General features: G+C 40.8%; 2 protein-coding genes across 2 annotated transcripts; both read right to left on the bottom strand.

Moving 5' to 3' along the window:
• Positions 1-4,210: 4,210 nt before the first annotated feature.
• LOC130294921 (olfactory receptor 10A4-like) lies at positions 4,211-5,433 on the bottom strand. The gene is made up of 2 exons (XM_056545072.1): positions 5,416-5,433; positions 4,211-5,194 (listed from the first exon to the last, which is right to left on the bottom strand). The coding sequence occupies exons 1-2, from the start codon at positions 5,431-5,433 to the stop codon at positions 4,211-4,213; spliced, it is 1,002 nt and encodes a 333-aa protein (XP_056401047.1).
• Positions 5,434-21,287: 15,854 nt separating this feature from the next.
• Positions 21,288-22,274, bottom strand: LOC130294920 (olfactory receptor 5V1-like). Its single transcript, XM_056545071.1, has one exon. The coding sequence runs from the start codon at positions 22,272-22,274 to the stop codon at positions 21,288-21,290; it is 987 nt and encodes a 328-aa protein (XP_056401046.1).
• Positions 22,275-24,504: the final 2,230 nt, after the last annotated feature.

The raw sequence follows: 24,504 nt of genomic DNA, 5'->3' as shown, positions 1-24,504 counted from the left end.
CTACCCTGACTCAATGGAAGGCTATGGTGAATGCTACATTGCCTTTCTCACACATAGTGTACAAAAATAGGAAGTGCCCGGGTAAATTTTATTCTGTGTGGGGTGGTTGGTGTTCCTCTCCCTTGACTCAATGCTCGTATTCTGTGACCCCCTCTGGGACAGTGTAAGATACATTGATGCTATGCTTGCTATCTGTGGTCTCTACTAACCTTCGTTTCTCTTTCTGTGTACGTTTGTCGATTCTTTTTCTACCTCTTTGGATGCGTGGGTGCCTTTCGGGATTATTTATCATGGGTTATTGGATGGTACCACTAACTAGTGATAGTATTGGTGCTCCTCGCGGGATGGTATACGATTGCTAATTTTGGCGAATGTTCGCCTTCTTGTTCTATTTTGTTTTCAGTTTCCCTACCTCAGTTGGGTAGTGTTTTATGACTTTGACGTTTACCATGTGATGTAACCTGGAGTATCCTGTCGCTTACATTCTGTAAATTGATGTATGGTCTCATGACCCTTTTCTATGTACTGTGGATATGCTTCATGTTCACTTTAATGGGCCTGTGGTCTACAGTTATTTACTTTTCAATAAAACGAATTTAAAAAAAAAAAGCTTGAGTGTTCGCCGAGCCGGAAAAATCCTAAAGTTAGCTGGATTCAGCGCGCTCATCTCTGGTCTCTATCTACGTATATGTTAGTGCCAGCCAAAGCTTTCATACCTGTTCATTGGCTCCAAAAGATACCTTTCACTGAGGCTCAGTGGCTGAAGCTGTTTAACCGAATTCGTAGGCTGGATAAGTTGATCACTTGGACTGTTCTTAAACATGATGCTTTTGGGACGATACAAAGTCCTTAGCTCTCCCATAAGAGACAGCAGACGTGCGTCTCCATTTCCACCCTCTTTCTTGCATTTAGCTGGAATTAGGCTGAATTTACCTAAGTGGTTGTTATTTTATTTAACCCCTTAAGGGCTCAGCCCATTTGGGCCTTAAGGACTCCTCTTTGCCTTCAAAAAATTATAACTCTTTTATATTTTCATCCACAGACTAGTAAGAGGGCTTGTTTTTTGCGCGACCAGTTGTTTGTTGTAACACCATCACTCACTTTACCATAAAATGTATGGCGCAACCAAAAAATACTATTTGTGTAGGGAAATTAAAAAGAAAACCGCAATTTTGCTAATTTTGGAAGGTTTTGTTTTCACGCCGTACAATTTACGGTAAAAATGACATGTGTTCTTTATTCTTTGGGTCAATACGATTAAAATGATACCCATGGTAACATACTTTTCTATTACTGTTGCGCTTAAAAAAATCTCAAACTTTTTAACCAAATTAGTATGTTTAAAATCCCCCTATTTTGAAGATCTATAACTTTTTCATTTTTTCCGTATAAGCGGCATTATGAGGGCTCATTTTTTTGCGTCGTGATCTGTACTTTTATTGATACCATATTTGCTTACTTTTAATAAATTTTTTGGGACTTTTTTTCCCGTTCACGCCGTTCACCATACGGTATCATTAACATTTTATTTTAATAGTTGGGATATTTACGCACTAGGTGATACCAAATATGTATATAAAAATAAAATGTTTACACTTTTTGGGGGTGAAATAGGGAAAATGGGACAATTTACGTTTTTATTGGGGGAGGTTTTTTTTCAAATTTTTTGTAAATTTTTTTTTTACTTTTTTACTTTTATTCTTACACTTTAATAGTTCCCATAGGGGACTATTTATAGCAATCATTCGATTGCCAATACTGTTCAGTGCTATGCATGGGACATAGCACTGATCAGTATTATCGGCCATCTTCTGCTCTGGTCTGCTCGACCTCAGACCAGAGCAGCAGAGGCAGGTGAGGGCACCTCCGGCTGCCATGCTGGATGATCGGATCGAGGTGGCAGCGCTGCAGGCGATCCGATCATCCATTTTAGTGTCCGCAATGCTGCAGATGCCGTGATCTGGATTGATCACGGCATCTGAGGGGTAAATGGCAGACATCCGTCATTACCGGCGAGTCCCTGGCTGCTATCAGCTCGCGGTTATGTATAGGACGTAAATGTACCTCTTAGTGCGTTAAGTACTGCTTGCCAGGACGTACATTTACGTTCTGTGTCGTTAAGGGGTTAAATGACTTTTTTATGGTACCCTGCAGTACCCCTTACCCTTATAGGTGTGATATTTGCTCCATCTTAGAGCAGTCAGACTATGACCTGGACAATTACTTCCTCTGCCATTTACACAGATTTGTTGGTATCCTCTTTAAGGTACTTATCCAGACCTGCGAGGACTTCGGCAAAGCTTCGGGGGCAAAAGTCAACTGTGGGAAGTCGGAAGCTATGCTCTTAGGGGAATGGCACCTGGCTTCTTCCACCCCCTTCGCCTTTACTGTTAAACCAGACTTCATCCAAATTTTGGGAGCCTGGTTCCGGAAGGAAGGAGCTGCCCTTATGTCTTGGCAAGACCCACTGTCAAAGATGAACTCTAAGATTGGACTGTTGAGCTCCAGAAAGTTCTCTATGGAGGGCAAAACACTGGTCCCACAGAGTAAAGTTTTGCCTGTGCTCAAATACTCTGCACAGGCCTTGCCTCCCCATGCCACCATTTGCAAGTCCATTACCCAGTCAGTGTTTTGCTTCATCTGAGGCAAAATGGACAGAGTCAAGAGGACTGTGATGTACAAGGAGCCCCGCAAGGGGGGGAAGGGAGTGCCTGATATCCCCGATTTGCTGAGGGCCTCCTTTGCATGTGTCAGCATGCAGCGAACTCTTGTTGAAAAGACTGGCTCAGCGGGCAGGTCCATGTCTTGCTTGTTTCTCGTGCCCCTCTGGAGACAGCTCGGCTGGGACAAGTGGGACAGCTACGTCCCTTACAACTGGAACACTACCTGGTTCTATGGTAATGTTTTCCAGTTTGTGAGGAAGCACCAGCTGGAGGGACTGAAGCCTGACCTGTGGAAGCCAAAGACAATCTACAAGCTCATCCGAGCTAAGGACTTGTTGGAGATTGTTCTGGGGCTCCCCGCGGCCAGGGCAGAGACAGTTTGGACTAATGTTGCTTAAAAGCGGCTTACCAATGGACATAAGGACTTGTCATGGATGGCTATTAGGGGAGGACTATCTCTTAGGTCATTCATGCATGCCCATGACCGCAGAACCTGGTACTGCCCCCGATGCCCCTTTGTGGAGGAAACATCTTTGCTCGTGTTTTGGCAGTGCCCCTTTGCGCAGGGTCTGTTGGACACCCTGGAAGACAAACTCAGAGACTCTGTACCCAGGAACTGCCATTCGGTGCTTTACGGTCTGTTCCCTGGGACCCACAATGTGGAGGCCATCCAGGAGGCCTGGCGCCTTATGAACTGTTTTAAGGACGCTGTGTGGCTTGCCAGGAACCGCCTCGTGATCAACAGGGAGAATATGTCCGGTTCATTCGGAGCCTGGTCAAAGACTATTCCATCTTGGACAGCCCGGCCGTCGATGAAGAAGTGGAGTGAAGACCCCTCTCCTTCCCCCATATCCCCCAGAAGTTATAGCCTAGTAGTTTTGGCCTTTTGATCCTTTGTCAACATGTTTTTGACCTGTACTACCTTACCTCTTCAGTACCTGTCATACAAAATGCTAACTTATCCTAATACAGACTAGAAGGCTTGTCACTGTGCCCAACCCGTCATGTGTATTTGATTATATGTTGACTATGAGCTGATTTATGTTGGCTTATATATACATTTTTGGTTGAAAACAGACTTATTAAAATTAAAACAAAAAAGAAAGCAGTTACTTTCTTAAAAAATAAAAATAAAAAAAAACAGAATCACGTTTGTTAATGTGGCTGTGTCTGATTGTTAATGTGGCTAATAGGCTGTGTCTGATTTTGTAGGTCCGCTTCATGATTGTGAAGAAGACTCAACATAACATGTGCAACCTGTGGACAGAGATGACATGTTATTTTTTATATATAATTTAGGAAATCACACTAAATGTCCATTGAACTGACAAACACAGTATAAAATCCTATCAATTTTAATATATTAAAATCATTGTTTTATATTATGGTATATTACAGTTCATTTGCTTTATTTTTTTCATAAATACATAGAGGTTACAGCTGTTGGATCCTTGTTTCATTTTTTTTTTTTTTTTTTTTTAGTAAAGTCATTAGAGTTTTTTAATTTTAATTTTTGTTAAAGTTTCTTCTTCCATCTATGACAGCCTTCATCTATGACTATGGCTTTGCTGAGAGCTTATCCTATTTTGACAAAGGACTTTTAGTAGCTTTGATTTTTGAAGAGCTACTCTGACGTCCTTGTTCCTTAAGGTATAAATAAATGGATTTAGGGATGGAATAATGACAGTGTATATGAGGGCAAGGAATTTGTCGTGATGACTGCCTTTTGGCCTAGCATATACAACAATGGCTGAGCAGTAGAACATGCCGGCTACAATGAGGTGGCAGGAACAGGTGGAGAAGGCTTTCTGTTTTCCTATGGTGCTTTTAATTCTTGAGATGACAGCAATGATGTGGATGTAGAATCCTAAAATGATCACAAATGGAACCATAGTACCAAATACAACTGCTGAACTTGTGAGCAAGTTGCTGACCAGGGAATTAGAACATGCAATGTTTTGTATTGGAGCCAAATCGCAGAAGAAATGGTTGACTTTATTGGGTCCACAAAAATCCAGTTTAGCTGTCACTATTGTAGGTATGGCAGCAATGATAAATCCCATTAACCATGGGGCAGCTGCAAGTTCAATACAGAGAACTTTGTGCATTATATTGGTATACTTCAAAGGGTTGTTAATGGCTAAGTCTCGATCAAAGGCCATAACCGCCAGAAGATAACATTCCCCTACTCCTAAGATATGAAATGTATACATCTGGGCAAAGCACCCAATAAATGATATGGTCCTGCTGGCTTCAAGTAAATTAGCTAGAAGTTTAGGAACAGTGATGGATACAAATATTATTTCCAGGGCAGCAAAATTGCAAATAAAAAAATACATTGGCGTATGAAGTGACCGGTTGTGTCTTATAAGGACAAGTATAGCACTATTCCCCACAACACAGGATATAAATGCCAATAAGACAGAAATAAAAATTAAAATCTGCAAATTCTGTAAATTAGAGAAGGCCAGAAGATAGAACTCTGTTGCCACAGTCTTATTGAATTGATGAGTTTTGTAGATTAGCAATTCCTGTGTCAAAGGAAAGATAAATATTAGTTAAACTGTGCAATGTACTCTGCATAATACTTTAGTAATCTAAAACAGTTCTTGTGATCAGCTGATTGATGGAGATCGAATTTTCAAAAACCTTATCAGCTGATCTAGTTAAAGGGGTTATCCAGCTATTTAAAAAGTATTCCCTTTCACAGAACAGGGTACTGACTCTCCCAGATGAACCCTCCGATCCCCACCATGCGAGACTTACTCATCTCAGCAATGATGGTCAGCTCAGCCAATCACCCACTGTGGCGGACAACGAAAAGAAGAAGGAAACCGGGAGTTCCATCACGCTGCCAAGCACACAATTTACAACAGGATTTCTTGAAGGTAAGTTTATTAAAATAAAAAACACGCAACTGTGGCGGACACTATTACAGCCGGTGATTGGCAGAGTGGGCTGTCATTTCTAAGACTAGTATGTCACGAAAGGTGGGAGAGATAGGGGTTACATTTTAATAGCTCAATAACCCCTTTAAGGTAATGGAAGTTGTGACAGTGGCAGAGGAAAGTCCTGAAGAAGTGTCTGGACCAGGTGTTAATGTCACGATGCCGGCTGGCAGGTAGTGGATCCTCTGTGCCAGAGAGGGATGGCGAGGACCGCGCTAGTGGACCGGTTCTAAGCCACTACAGGTTTTCACCAGAGCCCGCCGCAAAGCGGGATGGTCTTGCTGCGGCGGTAGTGACCAGGTCGTATCCACTAGCAACGGCTCACCTCTCTGGCTGCTGAAGATAGGCGAGGTACAAGGGAGTAGGCAGAAGCAAAGTCGGACGTAGCAGAAGGTCGGGGGCAGGCGGCAAGATTCGTAGTCAGGGGAGATAGCAGAAGTTCTGGTACACAGGCTTTAAACACACAAAACGCTTTCACTAGGCACAAGGGCAACAAGATCCGGCCAGGGAGTGCAAGGGAGGAGACTAGATATAGCCAGGGAACAGGTGGGAGCCAATTAAGCTAATTGGGCCAGGCACCAATCATTGGTGCACTGGCCCTTTAAGTCTCAGGGAGCTGGCGCGCGCGCGCCCTAGAGAGCGGAGCCGCGCGCGCCAGCACATGACAGCAGGAGACGGGAACGGGTAAGTGACCTGGGATGCGATTCGCGAGCGGGCGCGTCCCGCTGTGCGAATCGCATCCCCAACGGCCATGACAGGGCAGCGCTCCCGGTCAGCGGGACCGACCGGGGCGCTGCGGAGAGAGAGACGCCGTACGCGCTCCGGGGAGGAGCGGGGACCCGGAGCGCTAGGCGTAACAGTTAACATGTTATTAATAAGCACTGTTTGTTTAAGAATATAAGCCTGTTTGTTTAAGAATATAAGCATACATTTTTATATACATTTTCTTTGTATATTAATAGGAAGCAGCATAATACTGAGGGAATATCTGTACAGTTTTGTTATATTGAGGAGCACTAAATGGAAGACCCATTATTCCAATACAATATACAGGGATAAATGGGCATGGGGAAAATATATCTGTTAGATAAGGGGAAAAAATAATAGAGGTCCATGTTATTCAAATAATAGAGGTCCATTAGTCAATTCATATATATGTATATATCAGTGTATTTCTGGATTCAAGTTTTTTTGTGAAATATTCCTATTGACTTTTCTATGTATAGTATGAATTGTTTCTCTTTTCTTTCTTAGAATTTAATCTGAGGCTTTGCACATTTATTATTTTTGTACTGAAGTTGAGATCATAGAATACTGTTATTGGTAATGTCATGTTACATATAACATGGGATGTATGGGATGTCACTTGGTTTTCTTCCCAGAGGGCGATTCATATCTCTATTTTTATGTAATTTTAAATACATTAATAAAGTTTACTACTTTTTATATTGCATAAGTGACTCCAGTTTTTCTTGGTTTTATGTTTTTTTAATATATTTATAATAGAGTATACTAAGCACAGCACATTATTTAATCTAAGCTAATATATGTAAACTTAGTAAAAGGAAGTCAGGACCTCCATGCTGGCACAAAGGCTTGTTCTCCTAACAAAATCTCTGATATTTTTGTTAGGAAGTTCTGAAGTTCTTCACTGTATCCTGATTCCTGACCATTCTTCTAAGTGGGATCGGGGACAACCAAGGCAGTGGTCATCTGTTTGGAGCCTGAAAGATTCTACATATGAAGAATGTATTGCCTTATATTGCAAGGTGAGCGCTGTTTTAAACATCCTGCACAGAAGCTGTTGTTTTCTTTCTCTAGGTGATTTTTAATTATGAAGTTTTTTGCAAATTCCCAAAGCCAGTCTGGGATGACACCAACCTTTATGTGACACATCATATATTGACATTAGCACACTGGTTCATGTAATTACAGACACCAGCAGAAAAGAGGAAGTGGAGCACACACATGCACTTCACCCTGATAAGTGAAGTACTGTTCATTAAATAAATGCCAAGGTCTGTGTAATCTATTTTTAAAGCAGTCAATTTTGCTGTATACATACCCAATGGAAAAAAATAATAATATTAATTTTGAACGCTAAAATTGAATCAAAGGTGATAAATGTGTGCTAGGAAAAATACTGTTTTGCATGTAAACTTATTTGTGCCAACATAAATATAGTACAATAAATACAATAAATATAAAAATAAATAAAGAGCAAAACTCAATGTATCAAAAATAGCATGGTTAATTAAGGGTAAAACTTAAACCTTTATTATTTGTATTCGCAATACTTGTCGAGAAAAGGCTCTGATCATTTCAACATATTTTGAGAAAGTACAATAAAGCGTCTTTATTCCATATGATTTCCTTGAATTGTCCCCATGACTGTAATGTCTAGGTCTGGGAACCTAGACATTGTAACATTTAAGATAGGTTCACAACTGGTAACCTTTTTGTGAGAAATCCACATAAAAAATTTTAAACAGATTAAAGTAGAAACAGCGCTAGTGAATGCAGGATACACGAAATGCAAACGCATTCCCAAAAATAACATATAAGATAGATAATAATGGTGTTCACCTCGGATGTGTGTCCCAACATTAAATATTAATAACATTGTTTGGAGCCAAAGCTTTATTTTCTCGCTGATCATGGATTATTAAAAGGTTAGATGAAATACAACAAAGACCCACACATTTTATAATGTTCTGAATTGGAAAGGGACTTGGGGACTAATGCTGATGGGAAAATGTTCCACTGAGACATGACAATCTGTACTAAGATTTTTTTTTCATGAAGAATTAGTAATGTTAAATGTAAATGATAATATTAATAAGATATATATATATATATATATATATATATATATATATATATATATATATATATTCATGGCTGTAAATGTTGGCATCCCTGAAATTTTTCAAGAAAATGAAGCATTTCTCAAAGAAAAGAATTGCAGTAACACATGTTTGGCTATACACCTGTTTACACCTGTGTGTATTGAAACTAAACCAAAAAAAGGAGGAAAAAAAGCAAATTGGATATAATGTCACACCAAACTCCAAAAATGGACTGGACAAAATTATTGGCACCCTTTAAAAATTGTGGAAAAATAAGATTGTTTCAAGCATGTGATGCTCCTAAAAACTCACCTGGGGCAAGTAACAGGTGAGGCCAATATAAAAATCACACCTGAAAGCAGATAAAAAAGGAGAGAAGTTCACTTAGCCTTTGCATTGTTTGTCTGTGTGTGCCACACTAAGCATGGACAACAGTAAGAGGTGAAGACAACTGTCTGAGGACTTGAAAATATGGAAAATATCAACAATCTCAAGGTTGCAAGTCCATTTCCAGATATCTAGATTTGCCTTTGTACACAGTGCATGTATCCTATCTAAAGAAGGGACCACTACACAAAGGGACCAAAATGTAAAATCAATATATTTTATTTATTATAGCAAATTTAAGACAAATACAGAAAGAATGAAAAAGGTTTAAAAACACACAAGTGGCATGGACACAGACACATGGGTGGGTGACTGGGGAAAGGGGGGAGAAAAAAGCAGCAGCATAGGTCCAGTGCAAATTCAGCAATAAAGTGCTAACACAAAGAAAAAAATATATAATATGTGTAGAAAAGTCATGCAACAAAGGTATATAGGTAAGTAAATACACACATACGTGTATATTCATATAAGGTCGACAAGCAGCCCCGAACAAGTTCCAAAGATATTCAAGCTGTCCTGCAGGCTGAGGGAGCATCAGTGTCAGCACGAACTATACGTCAACATTTAAATTAAATGAAACACTATGGCAGGGGACCCAGGAGGACCCCACTGCTGACACAGAGACATAAAAAAGCAAGACTACACTTTGCCAAAATGAACTTGAGTAAGCCAAAATCCTTCTGGGAAAACTTCTTGTGGACAGATGAGACAAGATAGAGCTTTTTGGAAAAGCACATCATTCTACTGTTTATCGAAAACAGAATGGGGCCTACAGTGAAATATGGTGGAGGTTCAATGATGTTTTGGGGTTGTTTTGCTGCCTCTGGCACTGGGTGTCTTGAATGTGTGCAAGGCATTATGAAATCTAAGGATTACCAATGGATTTTGATTCGCACTGTACAGCCCAGTGTCAGAAAGCTGGGTTTAAGTCTGAGATATTGGGTCTTCCAGCAGGACAATGACCCTAAACATACGTCAAAAAGCACCCAGAAATGGATCGCAACAAAGCGCTGAGGAGTTCTGAATTGGCCAACAATGAGTCCAGATCTAAATCCCATTGAACATCTGTGGAGAGATCTTAAAATTGCTCTTGGGAAAAGGCGCCTTCCAATAAGAGAGACCTGGAGCAGTTTGCAAAGGAAGAGTGGTCCAACATTCCGGCTGAGAGGTGTAAGAAGCTTATTGATGGTTATAGGAAGCGACTGATTTCAGTTATTTTTTCCAAAGGGTATCCAACCAAATATTAAGTTAAGGGTGACAATCATTTTTTTCCAGCCCATTTTTGGAGTTTGGTGTGACACTATGTCTAATAAGCTTTTTTTCCTCCCGTTTTTGGTTTAGTTCCAATACACACAAAGGGAATGGATATGTGTATAGCAAAACGTGTTACTGCAATCCTTTTATGTGAGAAATACTTCATTTTCTTGAAAAATTTCAGGGGTGCAAACATTTATGGCCATATCTGTATGTATATATATATATATATATATATATATATATATATATATACAGCAACAGAAGAATGCAGCAGCACACTGCCAGCACAAGGATATAGGTGAAACATGTAAATGCAGTTAAAACATGGAGAGCTATACAGCTATGGTGTAATAGATGCAAATGTGAAACTATGAAATAGTGAGGCACTTAGCTCGCAAATTTGTCTCCGCCGGCGGTCAAATAGCTTGGACCGTCCCACCGCGATAAGGTAGCCTCCTTGGGACGGACCCTACACTGTGAATATGCCTCTGTGTGAACAGTTCAGTAAGCATGGCAGGATCTGGAACATCCAAGACACCTTATATACACACCTGATAGAGGTGGGTGGGGTGCAAGGCCAACATGGAGGTAGCCACTCCCCCGTATGTGCAATACAGACAAAGAATAAGTCAGCCAGCACTTTAGTTGATACCAAACTATTATATGGACCTGGCCTACAGGTGCACGCTACTAGGCTAGATATACAGCAACAGAAGAATGCAGCAGCACACTGCCAGCACAAGGATATAGGTGAAACATGAAAATGCAGTTAAAACATGGAGAGCTATACAGCTATGGTGTAATAGATGCAAATGTGAAACCATGAAATAGTGAGGCACTTAGCTCGCAAATTTGTCTCCGCCGGCGGTCAAATAGCTTGGACCGTCCCACCGCGATAAGGTAGCCTCCTTGGGACGGACCCTACACTGTGAATATGCCTCTGTGTGAACAGTTCAGTAAGCATGGCAGGATCTGGAACATCCAAGACACCTTATATACACACCTGATACAGGTGGGTGGGGTGCAAGGCCAACATGGAGGTAGCCACTCCCTCGTATGTGCAATACAGACAAAGAATAAGTCAGCCAGCACTTTAGTTGATACCAAACTATTATATGGACCTGGCCTACAGGTGCACGCTACTAGGCTAGATATACAGCAACAGAAGAATGCAGCAGCACACTGCCAGCACAAGGATATAGGTGAAACATGAAAATGCAGTTAAAACATGGAGAGCTATACAGCTATGGTGTAATAGATGCAAATGTGAAACTATGAAATAGTGAGGTAGCGTGCACCTGTAGGCCAGGTCCATATAATAGTTTGGTATCAACTAAAGTGCTGGCTGACTTATTCTTTGTCTGTATTGCACATGCGGGGGAGTGGCTACCTCCATGTTGGCCTTGCACCCCACCCACCTCTATCAGGTGTGTATATAAGGTGTCTTGGATGTTCCAGATCCTGCCATGCTTACTGAACTGTTCACACAGAGGCATATTCACAGTGTAGGGTCCGTCCCAAGGAGGCTACCTTATCGCGGTGGGACGGTCCAAGCTATTTGACCGCTGGCGGAGACAAATTCGCGAGCTAAGTGCCTCACTATTTCATAGTTTCACATTTGCATCTATTACACCATAGCTGTATAGCTCTCCATGTTTTAACTGCATTTTCATGTTTCACCTATATCCTTGTGCTGGCAGTGTGCTGCTGCATTCTTCTGTTGCTGTATATCTAGCCTAGTAGCGTGCACCTGTAGGCCAGGTCCATATAATAGTTTGGTATCAACTAAAGTGCTGGCTGACTTATTCTTTGTCTGTATATATATATATATATATATATATATATATATATATATATATATACTGTATAACTTCATTGTCCTGATTTACTAAGAGTGGAGTGGAGTTTTCTTTGTGGGTTTTTTTTTCCCAACAGATATTTTTTCTCGGTATTTACCAAGGTTTCCCTACATTTTGCACTTTTCCATATGCTTTGCCTTTTTTTTTTACACATGCTCTGATCTGTGGGGTTTTCCAGAGCTCAAATCCACCACATTTTCTGTGGAAACCTGTAAATATGTTGGGATTTTTCGAAAAAATTTGGGGAAATGCCCCCTTTTATGTGACCACACACCTTTTCCCAATGGCCGCGCCCCCTTTTCGGGATTTCTCAGTAAAATGAGAGTTGGTTGGATTGTTTTTCAATTGCGCCATAAACTCTCCAGGGCTGGGTCCCAAGTCCACAACTACTACCCCTATTTTGGTTGATGTTAATAAGGGGTCCCAGACTATGGTGTAAAACTCTTGATGTATGGGCTCACTGCTGCAATTCTCAGATACGAGTGCCTTAAATGATGACTATATAAATACAAATATTTGTTCACAGACTAACAGAACTCCTCTGGGAGTGTGGCCTTATATGTAAGGCTCATACGGACTATTGTGCATATACAGTAGACCAGCTGACATTACTGCATGCATGTACATTGATGGCTAAAAACGTTGTCTCTCTAAGGTCAGACAGTATTTCAAAGTCACTGATCCATAAGTGGTTGTCAGCATGCATGACTGAACATGCCCACAAAGAGGCTGGTGAGCTATTATAGTGAAAAACAATGTGTTAATTTGTCCAATTAATTTAACCCCTAGGTACTTAATGTACCAGTAAATGGCCCATCAATATGGCAAATTTTCTTGCTTCTGTTATTTGTTTCTTGTGCTGAAGAAAATTAGTTATTAAAAAAATTAATAAATTAATAAAATAAAGAGCAACCATAATTAACTCTCATGCCCCGTTTAGCTTATAAAAGGAGGTAATTTCTGGTGCATAGGCAGAAATAATTCCTGCTTCTGCTTGGGAAACTCCATAGTTGTCAGGAATTGGCAGCAAGCCAAAACTGTGTATGTTAGTGTTGGCTTGCTGTGTAAGGCTGGGTTGGGCACAGTGAACCTGGCTTGGTTGCCTGAGGCTAGCGCCGATACTCACTCACATCATCACATGAACTGCCTGATGTTCCAACTCGGAAGCCCCATTAAAGCCTATGGGACTTCCAGGAGAAAACATTAGGCAGTCTGTCTCATGACAGGGATATCGGTGCTGGTCTCAGCCAATGGGACAGTGTTTTTAGCTTCACCCACATCCTGCGGCAGTCAAAAAGATAGTAACACTTTAAGTTTAGAAATAAGTTAAAGGGGTTTATAGGTAGGAAGGGTTTCTTTAAAGGGGTATTCCAGGCAAAAACATCTTATCCCCCATCAAAAGGATAGGGGATAAGATGTCTGATTGTGGGTGTCCCAGCTGGGACCCCCCGCGATCTCACTGCAGCAGTTTGCATTCTGTGCATAGCTGCGCTTGAAGTTTTGGAAACCGCCGGGCTTCCGAGATGGGGATGTGACATCATGCCACGTCCCCTCCATTCATTTCTATGGGAGGGGGCGTAACATAACCATGGACATGAATGGGGAGGTGTGGCGTGACGTCACATCCCCATCTCGGAAGCCTGGAGGTTTCCGAAACTTCAGATGCAGCTATGCATAGAATGCGGCTGCTGCAGGGAGATCACGGGGGGGGGTCCCAGCGGCGGGCCCCCCGCGATCAGATATCTTATCCCCTATCCTTTCGTTTGGGGATAAGATGTTTTTGCCCGGAATACCCCTTTAAACATATGATTGTGGCTTCAGGCTTATGCTTCTGTTTTCCGAGAAACAATTCTCACCTGCATTCCTCTTCTTTTTGGTTCCCCAGTTTTTACTTACGAGTTGAAACTACCCACTCTGCGCAATTATAGGCTAAACGGACAGTCGTGGCCACATGGAATCTCAAAGGAACCAGAAGAAGTGGCCTGCAGGTGGAACAGATGCTCGAGAAAATGTAAACGGTGGAAGAGCCAGGTAAGTATTATTTCCCCTGCAGTCTAAGGCATATATTGACAAAAAACAAATGTGTTTTTAAAATCCCTTTAAGAAAAGACACATTTGATATACGTTCAGCCTTGTTTAGGAAAATTACGATGAGTGATGAAAATGTTACAGAACTGGGTTGAAACGAAACAGGTGTGGGGCTTTCCAATAAAGACAAGAGTTTTGTTATTGCTATGGCAATAATATAAATCTGAATGTAGGTGCATACAGTTAATTAGCATCTCCTGCCATGTGAGGCCACAACTTTGTAATTATGGCTATGGCAATGCACAACCAAATAGAGTGCGCATATTTTTTTATGTGGACCACTCAACCAAAAACCTGACAATTCTGCACTTGGACCACCTTGTCTCTCTTATTTTATAATATTTTTAAGCCACAAAAAACCTATGAATTGTTTACTATTCTCCTCAAATTCATTCCTTGTGTAAAGAAAAAAAAGAATGCTCCCTAGAATCCTTAGTTGTATGGATATTGTTTGATCACCAATTTGGTTTACAAATAAATATTTTCTATTAGATCAGCTCATGTCTTGGATCTTCTAAAGTGCGTGTTAAAATAACAACTGGTTTTAGGAAAGCAGGGACAAGTAGAATCCTAACCGGGTATCCTTCAAGTGTACCTGTTGTTAATAAAAACTTTTTATGTAATGTAGATAATACCATTATATGTATATTTGTTATATACATTGGCTAAAAAATGTGTATGTTTTTGTTCCTACATCTATTGCCTGTGTCTCTGTGAGGAGTCCAAATACAGGAAGTGTGAGTGGACAAGCAGGGCTCTGTACACTGAGGACAAGCAGGGCTCTGTACACTGAGGACAAGCAGGGCTCTGTACACCGAGGACAAGCAGGGCTCTATACACCGAGGACAAACAAGGTTCTGTGCACTAAGGAAAAGCAGGACTTTGTACAACGAGGACAAGCAGGGCTCTGTACACCGAGGACAAGCATGGCTCTGTGCACCGAGGACAAGCAGGGCCCTGTACACTGAGGACAAGCAGGACTCTGTACACTGAGGACAAGCAGAGCTCTGTGCACTGAGGACAAGCAGGGCTCTGTACACTGAGGACAAGCAGACGCTCTGTACACTGAGGACAAGCAGGGCTCTGTACACTGAGGACAAGCAAGGCTCTGTGCACTAAGGACAAGCAGGTCTCTGTGCACTGAAAACAAGTAGGGCTCTGTACACTGAGGACAAGCAGTACTCTGTACATTGAGGAGAAGCAGGGCTCTGTACACTGAGGAGAAGCAGGGCTCTGTACACTGAGGACAAGCAGTACTCTGTACATTGAGGAGAAGCAGGGCTCTGTACACTGAGGAGAAGCAGGGCTCTGTACACTGAGGACAAGCAGGGCTCTGTATACTGAGGACAAGCAGGGCTCTGTACACTGAGGACAAGCAGGGCTCTGTTCACTGAGGACAAGCAGGGCTCTGTACACTGAGGACAAGCAGGGCTCTGTACACTGAGGACAAGCAGGGCTTTGGGCACTGAGGACAAGCAGGGCTCTGGGCATTGAGGCTCTGTGACACACTTCTGGCTCACACATCAGGATGATTGACAAGCCAGGAGCCTGCACAGAGCCCTGCTTCCCCGCCCTCACTTCCTGTATTTGGACTCTTCATAGGGACACACAGGCAATAGCTGCATTTTTTCACATAAAAAGAATTCTATTTTTTAAGCAATTAATATTACAAATATACATATAATAGTATTAACTACATTATATCAAAAGTTTTTGTTAATGACAGGTACACTTTAATTTAACCCCTTAAGGACTGAGCCCTTTTTCGCAAATCTGACCACCGCCGCTTTACGAATTAATAATGCGAAAACGCTTTTACCAAATATTCTGATTCTGAGATTGTTTTTTCATGACATATTCTACTTTATTTTGGTGGTAAATTTTCAGTGTTACTTGCATACTTTTTTGGTGAAAAATCCTCAAATTTCATGAAAATTTTTAAAATTTTGCATTTTTCTAACTTTGAAGCTCTCTACTTGTAAGGAAAATGGATATTCCAAATACATTTTATTTTTCTTCACAAATACAATATGTCCGCTTTATGTTGGCATCATAAAATGGACATGTTTTTGCTTTTTAAAAAAATGTGAGGGCTTCAAAGTAGAGCAGCAATTTTCAAAAATTTCATGAAAATTGCTAAATCTGAAGGGACAGATGTTACAGAACTTTAACTCCCAGCATGCCTGGGCAGTCCAGGCATGCTGAGAGTTGTAGTTTGGTAACATCTGGAGGGCTACCATTTGGCCACCACTGTAACAGTGGTCTCCAAACTGTGACCCTCCAGATGGCTGTCTGGGCATGCTGGGAGTTGCAGTTTGGCCTTCCTAGTGGTTGCCACAGTAAAGATCACTTTACTTTCACTTTCAATTCCCCCCTCACCCCCACCGTGGTTTCCCTACCTGAGCCAGGATCCAGCAGTCTCCAGCGAAGATCGGGGATCCCCAGGCATCTTCTCCTGCAGGTACCGGCCTCCATCTTCTGTCCATGTTCCCCTCGACATCCAGGGGTGGGCGGAACGGGGGGTTTCAATGGCAACCTACTGTCCTGCTCTGCCATTGGTCAGAATCAGTTCTTTTTTTTTTTTTTTTTTAATTTTATTTTAAACTTAAAACATTACAACATCACAAGAACACAGTCATAACAAATTATAACATTTCTTCCTTCTACTGAACTAAACTTAGTATACGTCTATTCAGGCTGCTATAGATGAATGGGTAGCTAAGTATTCTACATTCATTCAATCCACCTTCACATACCCTTGTTTTATGATCACATTACAAATTCTCTTTAGTCCCTATCCATCTACCGCTCCAGAAGGTTTCCCTCCCCCTGTTCTCGTCTTATTTCTTGCAGTTTTTTTTTGCCAATAATCCCATATACTGCATTGACTATCATGTGTTAAAATATTTTCCAACCTATCCAACCTTAAGCTCTCCATTGTACAAGCTTGGGACAAGGAGCTTAATATTGCTATTAAAGTTGGAATTTGTGTGGTCTTCCAGTTTTTAGCTATAGCTGTCCTGGTTATTGACAATGTGAGGAAGGTTATCAATCTATCTCTATGTATCAGCCGGTCCATGTCTAAATTCAGAAGGGCAATCCCTGGGCCCCAATTTACGTCCTTCCCCAACAGAGTATTCAATAACCTGTGGATATTTTCCCACAGATATTGAATCTGTGGGCATAGCCACCACATATGAAAAAATGTGCCCTCATCTACTTTACATCTCCAAGACAGAGCTGTGCGTTCCCCACCTGGGTACATTTTTTCTATACTTCTGTACCGATACCATCGGTACAGAAGCTTTCTAGAGTTCTCTAAATGGGAAGTGCAGTGCGACAATTTTATAGGTACCATATATACCTTACACCATTTTTCTGGAGGTATGCATAATTTTAAGTCTCTTTCCCATTTAAGCTGGAAATCCAAACCTACTGCTTGTATTAAGCTACGACACGCTTTATATTCCTTTGATATCGCACCTCCAGTTCCTTTTCCTAACGAAAAATATTTTTCATATACTGTGGCGGCACCCTGTATATTAACGTGAACTGACCTTAAAAAATGTCGAAGCTGAAGGTATTTAAAAAAATATTGAACTGGTAATTGATATTTTTGACAAATCTGTTCATATGACATGAGGGAGCCTTCTCTACTAACAGATTCTACATCGGTAATCGGAATCAGTTCTGACCAATGGCAGGGGATAGGAGGAGATCGCAGCACTGTGACCTCACTCCTAGCCCTCAGGATGATCGGGGCTGTCCCTGACAGCTCCGATCATCACTATTTTCCGGGTGATCGGGTCACCAGAGACCCGATCAGCCCGGAATAACAGAAAATCGCATATCTGAATTGACATGCGATTTTCTGCGATCGCCGACATGGGGGGCTTTCAATGATTTCAGCAGGCATTCCGGTCCGGTCCCCAACCGGCTAGCGGCAGGGACCGGAATTCCCACGGGCGTATGCATACGCCCGGTGTCCTGAACAGGTTAAAGGGGTACTTCGGTTGAAAACATTTTTATTTTTTAAATCAACTGGTGTCTGAAAGTTAAACAGATTTGTAAATGACTTCTATTAAAAAAATATTTACCCTTCCAGTACTTTTTAGCAGCTGTATTCTACAGAGAAAAGTATTTTCTTTTTGAATTTCTTTTTTGTCTTGTCCACAGTGCTCTCTGCTGACACCTGATGCCTGTATCAGGAACTGTCCAGAGCAGGAGAAAATCTCCATTGCAAACCTATGCTGCTCTGGACAGTTCCTGACACTGACAGAGGTGTCAGCAGAGAGCACTGTGGACAAGACAAAAACAAAATTCAAAAAGAAAAGAATTTCCTCTGTAGCATACAACCACCAATAAGTACTGGAAGGGTAAAGATTTTTTAATAGAAGTAATTTACAAATCTGTTTAACTTTCTATCACCAGTTGATTTAAAAAAAAAAATGTTTCCACTGGAGTACCCCTTTAATTGTATCAGATTCCTTAGGACATCAGCTTCCTTAGGCACCATTGCATAACTCTCCACTGATGTTCAAAGCCCCCTTCCCTGCCAATCAGTGCTTTTCCTGTAATGCAGGTGATGCGATTGTGATTTCATACTGTCTGTAGTTTTTTTTTTTACTAGGAGCCAGGCCTGGCTAAAATAGTCCAGAGCGACAAGTGTATTTAACAGCATTGGAATAGGAACAGATGCTAGCGGTGAGGTGCTCCACCAGCACACCTTGACCAGAAGAGTAACTCTGCATTTGTTTCATAGTTCATTGTGGCAAACTGTGCAGTGATAAAGGGACTGTGGGGTGGTTTGATGCCATCAAAAGTTACTGTTTCATCAGCCAGGTTGATATGTTTCTACATTGGGATGCTAAACTAGATAATGGCCTAGGAGAGGGCCAATTTTCAAAGAAATTCTATTTATTTCATACCTCGATACCTCCTGTCCTCCACTGGGTATATGCTCTGTTCTTCCGGTTTCAGACCTATAACACATGTTGCAACATACTGCAAGTACCATCATTCCCTTTTTTACCAGCTCAGTATACTGTAGCCCTCCTGTCTAATACACCCAACATCACCTTAATAGAATTCCCTCCCAAAGGCTGCATGGCTACACTGTGCTATATAAACAAAGAATGTTACAACTGGGGGACCTCTCTTCCTGTCAGTGTGAAAATTTTTTGCTGAAACGGCACATAATTGAAAAACAAATAATGGAAAAACACATATTATCATTATTTCCAACTTTCACTAATAAAGTATTTAATTCCCCAGAAACTAAGTTAAAAGTAGAGTTGTCTCATGCCTTTATCCACCTTTGGTATAACAGAGCTTCTTTCCTGGTTGTCCGGCACTTCCAGGATTGGTGAGGTGTTAAACCAGTGTTAAATAAAAAGAAAAACATTTTCTCTGGACAACCTCATTTAGGGCAACAACAAACAGGCATAACAAATGCTCTCCTATTGGCCCAAATGTACCATTCAAAACTGAGTACTGAACTCAGAACATCATCACCATGCAAAGGTGGTAACATTAGAGTAAGGGTCAGGCTTAGAGGGTTGTGATGTAGTATTAGGAGATGGCTTGACCGCAGAGATGAAATCATACCAAGCCCACTGAACCAAAAAAATGATAAAAGTGATGATGGTGTTGTCTGGGGAGGCGGGGGGGGGGGGGGGGGGGAGTGGGGAGAAGCTGAGAGGACAGTTTTTGGGTCACTCAACTGTTGTCGGAAAATGTGTAGTGTTTTACATTTTATTTGAGTGTCATCTCAGCTTCTCCCCCTTTCCCCTGGCCTCCCCAGTGATTATTGGACAGTTATTATTGGGAATAATATATGAACAGCTTACATACATTTTGGTGCTAGATTTATATTAGAATAATACATGCCCCTTTAATGTGTGTCTGCATTGTTAATGTTGCCACTGGATGTCTATGCCAGTACTCTGGTTAAGACTATAGTGTGCCTGGGAAAGTTGTTTAGCTAAGGCAGGAGGTGGTAGGTCCCAGGAAACAAGTTTAAATAGAAGAGGCCAGAATCTGGTGAGGAAGCACACACCAATGCAATGTGACGAGAGGAAGACTCATAAATAACAACATTGTTGTCCCGTTTCTAGGTTAGTGACAGTGCAGGAGAAGCAGAGCAGCTATATTCAGTATGCTGTTGTGCCAAAGTAGTGTAGCCACAGGTTGTCAAGGACCTTTGTGGTTTGGCCACCAAGGACAACTGCCTGAGGAGGAGGGACCTGTAAGATTGAGACACATTTGTCATGTTCCACATTAGCAGATGCCTAAAACAGGATGGGTCTAGAAGTTAGTCATATTTGGGAGACAAGAATAGCACCCCGGGTAGAGTCTAGATCCAAAGAGGGAGAGACTTCCCCAATCAGAAATATTTTCTCTGCCTATTTTGAGAGCTGTGCACAAGAACTCATGAAGTTAGTCGCAAAATTGCAGTCTAGTTGAACTGTGCCCTGTGTTTTATATTTAGAAGTAAGGCCATGCTAACCTGACCAACTATTGGTGGCAGGAAGTCAGGACATGTCATGATGCTGCACAAAACGTTTAAAATTTGTTGTCGATATATTCATACTTTTTTTTAAAGGATTAAGAGGAGAATAGCGGAACAAAGAGAAATAAATACACACAATAAAACACAATAATGAAAAAAGACAACACCCAAAGGCCCTTATTTACTAAGAGTGGAGTGTAGGTTTCTTTGTGGGTTTTAATTCCCTACAATTTATTTTCCACTGTATTTACTAAGGTTTCCCGACATTTTCCACTTTCCCTACACTTTGCTTTTTTTTTTTTAACAAGCTCTGATCTGGCTGGTTTTCCTCAGCTCAAATCCACCACATTTTATGTGGAAACCTTAGTAAATATGTTGGGTTTTTGTGAAAATGTCGGGAACATGCCCCTTTTCAGAAACCATGCCCCCTTTTCCCAGCGCCCACGCCCCTTTTTCGGGTTTTCTTAGCAAAATGGAGAGTTAGTCAGGGTTTTTTCAATTCTGATACAAATTCTGGCGCAAAATCTGGTGCAAACAGAATTTCTGGCACAATGCAACAGAATCTGGCGTACAACCCGATAAAACATGTCGGGTTTGCAATAGTAAATCAGGGCCAAAATGTAAAAATATGTGCCAGATTTACTTCACAACAACTACAAGTACAGTATTTTCTAAAAGAGACATGTCAGGAGAGCTAACCAGTCCTCTTTAGGCACATTTAACATCTATGGATATCTACTATGGTCTTCCTGAACATGGCTGATCCTAATCTGACCGAGGACTTGTAATACCTGTGATTTTCTTAAAGCTGCTTTCACATCTTTGTTCCTTAAGGTATAAATAAATGGATTTAGTAACGGAATAATGACAGTGTATATGAGGGCAAGGAATTTGTCGTGTTGACTGCCCTTGGGGTTAAGATAGACAATAATGACTGAGAAGTAGAACAAGCAGGATACAATAAGGTGGGAAGAACAGGTGGAGAAGGCTTTCTGTTTGCCTACAGTACTTTGAATTTTTGAGATGGTGGCGATGATGTGGATGTAAAATCCTAAAATGATCAGAAATGGAAGCATGCTGGCAAACACAGCTGTTGAACTTGTGACCAGGTTGCTGACCAAAGGATTAGAACAGGCGAGACTTTGTATTTGAGCCAAATCACAGAAGAAATGGTTGACTTCATTGGGTCCACAGAACTCCAGTTGAGCTGTAAATATTGTAGGTATGGCAGCTAAGAAAAATCCAACAACCCACGGGACAGCTGCAAGTTCAATACAAAGAGACTTGTTCATTATACTGGAATAACGCAAAGGGTTGTTAATGGCTAAACCTCGATCAAAGGCCATGACTGCCAGAAGATAACATTCTCCTACTCCCAAAGAGTTAAAGGCATACAACTGGGTAAAGCACCCAACAAATGATATCGTCCTGCTGGCTTCAAGTAAATTAGCTAGAAGTTTAGGAACAGTGATGGATACAAATACTATTTCCAGGACAGCAAAGTTACTAATGAAGAAATACATTGGCGTATGAAGTGAGCGTGCATATTTTACTAAGAAAAGTATGGCGCTGTTCCCAACAACACAGGATATAAGAGCCAATAGGACAAAGGTAAAAAGTAAAATCTGAAGATGCTGCAAATTGGAAAAGGCTAGAAGTATGAACTCCATGACCACAGTCTTATTAAAATCATTGGTTTTATAGTGTCGCATTCCCTATATTAAGAATAACACATACATACACACCAGTAGTAAAGAAGGTAGACTTACGTTAGAATATTCTTAGCACAATAAACAAATAGATACTGTTTCTTAGGCTGTAGTCTCACTTGCTATTTTTGTCTCTTTTTCATTCTGGTCACATTGCAGAGAAATATAAAAAAAATCAGCAAAATATCACAAATTTCAGCAAAAAAATATAGATAAATTTGACACATAAATCGATCATTATTGAAGTATATTCTATCTAGTCTAAAACCCTAAATAATTAAACAAAATCAATGAATAATAATTCAATTGAAAAAACAATAACAAAAAATTGACTGTTGCAGCAGCATTGATGATAGGACGATTACTCAATTTTCGGAAGGCAGTAATTTTTGTTTCTGAAGAACTCTGCTCACAAAATACATAGCGTGAATGGGCCCTAAAAAAACTTAAGGCAAAAGGAGTCTTTTGCAGCAAGCCAAAAAAGGAAGTTTCTGTGGTGAGAACATGTTAATGGATCTTGAAACAATCTGATGGGTCTGGGAAGGAGCCTTCCAGCAAGGTTGCCTCAAACAGCAGCAGCTTTTAAGGGTAGTTGAGGGTAGCATGCAGTCACAATATTGCCGATTGTTTCCTCCTGTTACACTCAGCTGTCTCAAAGTCTCAGACAGAGCCCCACTGGGACCTTCCAGTATTGACTGTCAAGTGTCAGCAGTGGAAAAAAATTTCAAGAAGTAATTAAGCGGGTATTCAGCCCATAGACATCCATTTGGATAGGGGATAAGATGTTTAAATGGCGGGGGTGCCACTGGGACCACCCACGATGTCCGTGCAGCACCCAGTATTTTGTGCCAGGCTGCTGCTCCAGTCTCGGACACCTCTGAGTTTCCAGAACTGGAGACATGAGGTCACGCCAGGTTCTGCATGGAGATCGGATAGGGGATAAGATATCTATGAGTGGAATACCCCTTTAAGGGAAGATTAGAGAGGGACCTCGGGTCTATTTCAGCTGACTAGAGAATGTGAAGGACTTTTCCCCTAAGGACTGTTCTTTTACACACGATGTGGATTAGGGTATAGAGACATTTTACATTGTCCTAAATGCCAAATGAAGGATGCAGGCTTATTTCCCTTTTTGTGGGAATATAGGAAGGTGCAAATATTTTGGCAATCTATCATTAGGAACAATAGAACAAAGGCTAAAAGGGGCACTGAGTGGGCGTTGAGAGGATTTTAATTGCAACTTTGACTCAACTGATCTGTTATACGAAACTCATAATAGTGAGAGGTTGGTTTGAACAACAGCTTTAGACAATGGATTTGATTAATTGAAAAAAATAGTAGCTAAATTGTCGAAGGAAAAAATAAATAATTGCTTATCAGTAGAATTGAAGGTATTGTGGTGGGATTTGTATATTGCTTCTGCCCGTTGTCCAGGTCCTGCTCCTACTCCTCAACCCAGAAGCGGGAAAAAGAACTGAGCAATGGGGGGACATAAGTGCATGGAATGACAGCCGTGGGGGTCCAGGGTAGGTAAATATCACTTGTTTGTGATTAGTTTTTTCATGCGCAGCAACATATCAATTTTCATCATCATCATCATCATCATCATCCTTTAACCCTTTGGAAACACATACCATACATGTTATCATGCACTATGATGGGAGCTTAGGCATCTTCTACTAGCAGAGCGCTGATATAACTGATCAATGCTATGTAATAGAAAAGCATTGATCAGTAAAAGCAAGCAAGTTATTGCTTAAAAAATGTAAAAATACATTGTTTTTCTGTTTTTTAAAAACCTTCCCTAAGCCCCTCTTATAATAAAAATGTTTGATCATCACCCTTCTCCTATTTTTCAAATAAAATACCAAACACCAGAATTGCCGGTTTTTGGTCACTTCATATAATAGTAAAATAAAAAAAAGTTGTAGGGGTCAGAATAGGGAAACTTTGATCGTATTAAATTTTTTTAATAAGTTTTGATTTTTTTTTAGTAGTAGTAAAGAAAAAAAACAAACCCATACAAATTGTCTATAGCTGTATTCATACTAATCTATAACCTAGAGATAACATATTATGTTAACTATAAAGGGGGCTGAGTAAAAATGAAGCCCCCAAAATATTTTATATAAATACAAATTGCATTTTTTTTTCATTTTCAATGCACAAATTATTTTTTTGCTTTTATGAAGGCTTTGTTGTAAAATAAATTGTGTCATTATAAAGTACAATT

This window comes from Hyla sarda, chromosome 11 (genome assembly GCF_029499605.1).
Source record: "Hyla sarda isolate aHylSar1 chromosome 11, aHylSar1.hap1, whole genome shotgun sequence".
NCBI classification, from domain to species: Eukaryota; Metazoa; Chordata; class Amphibia; order Anura; family Hylidae; genus Hyla; species Hyla sarda.
Note: the sequence above shows the minus strand (reverse complement) of the source record. Positions and strands in the feature narration are given on the sequence as shown.

Coding starts and splice junctions, on each gene's coding strand:
- LOC130294920 (XM_056545071.1), bottom strand. CDS start 22,274: ATGCGACACTATAAAACCAATGATTTTAATAAGACTGTGGTCATGGAG.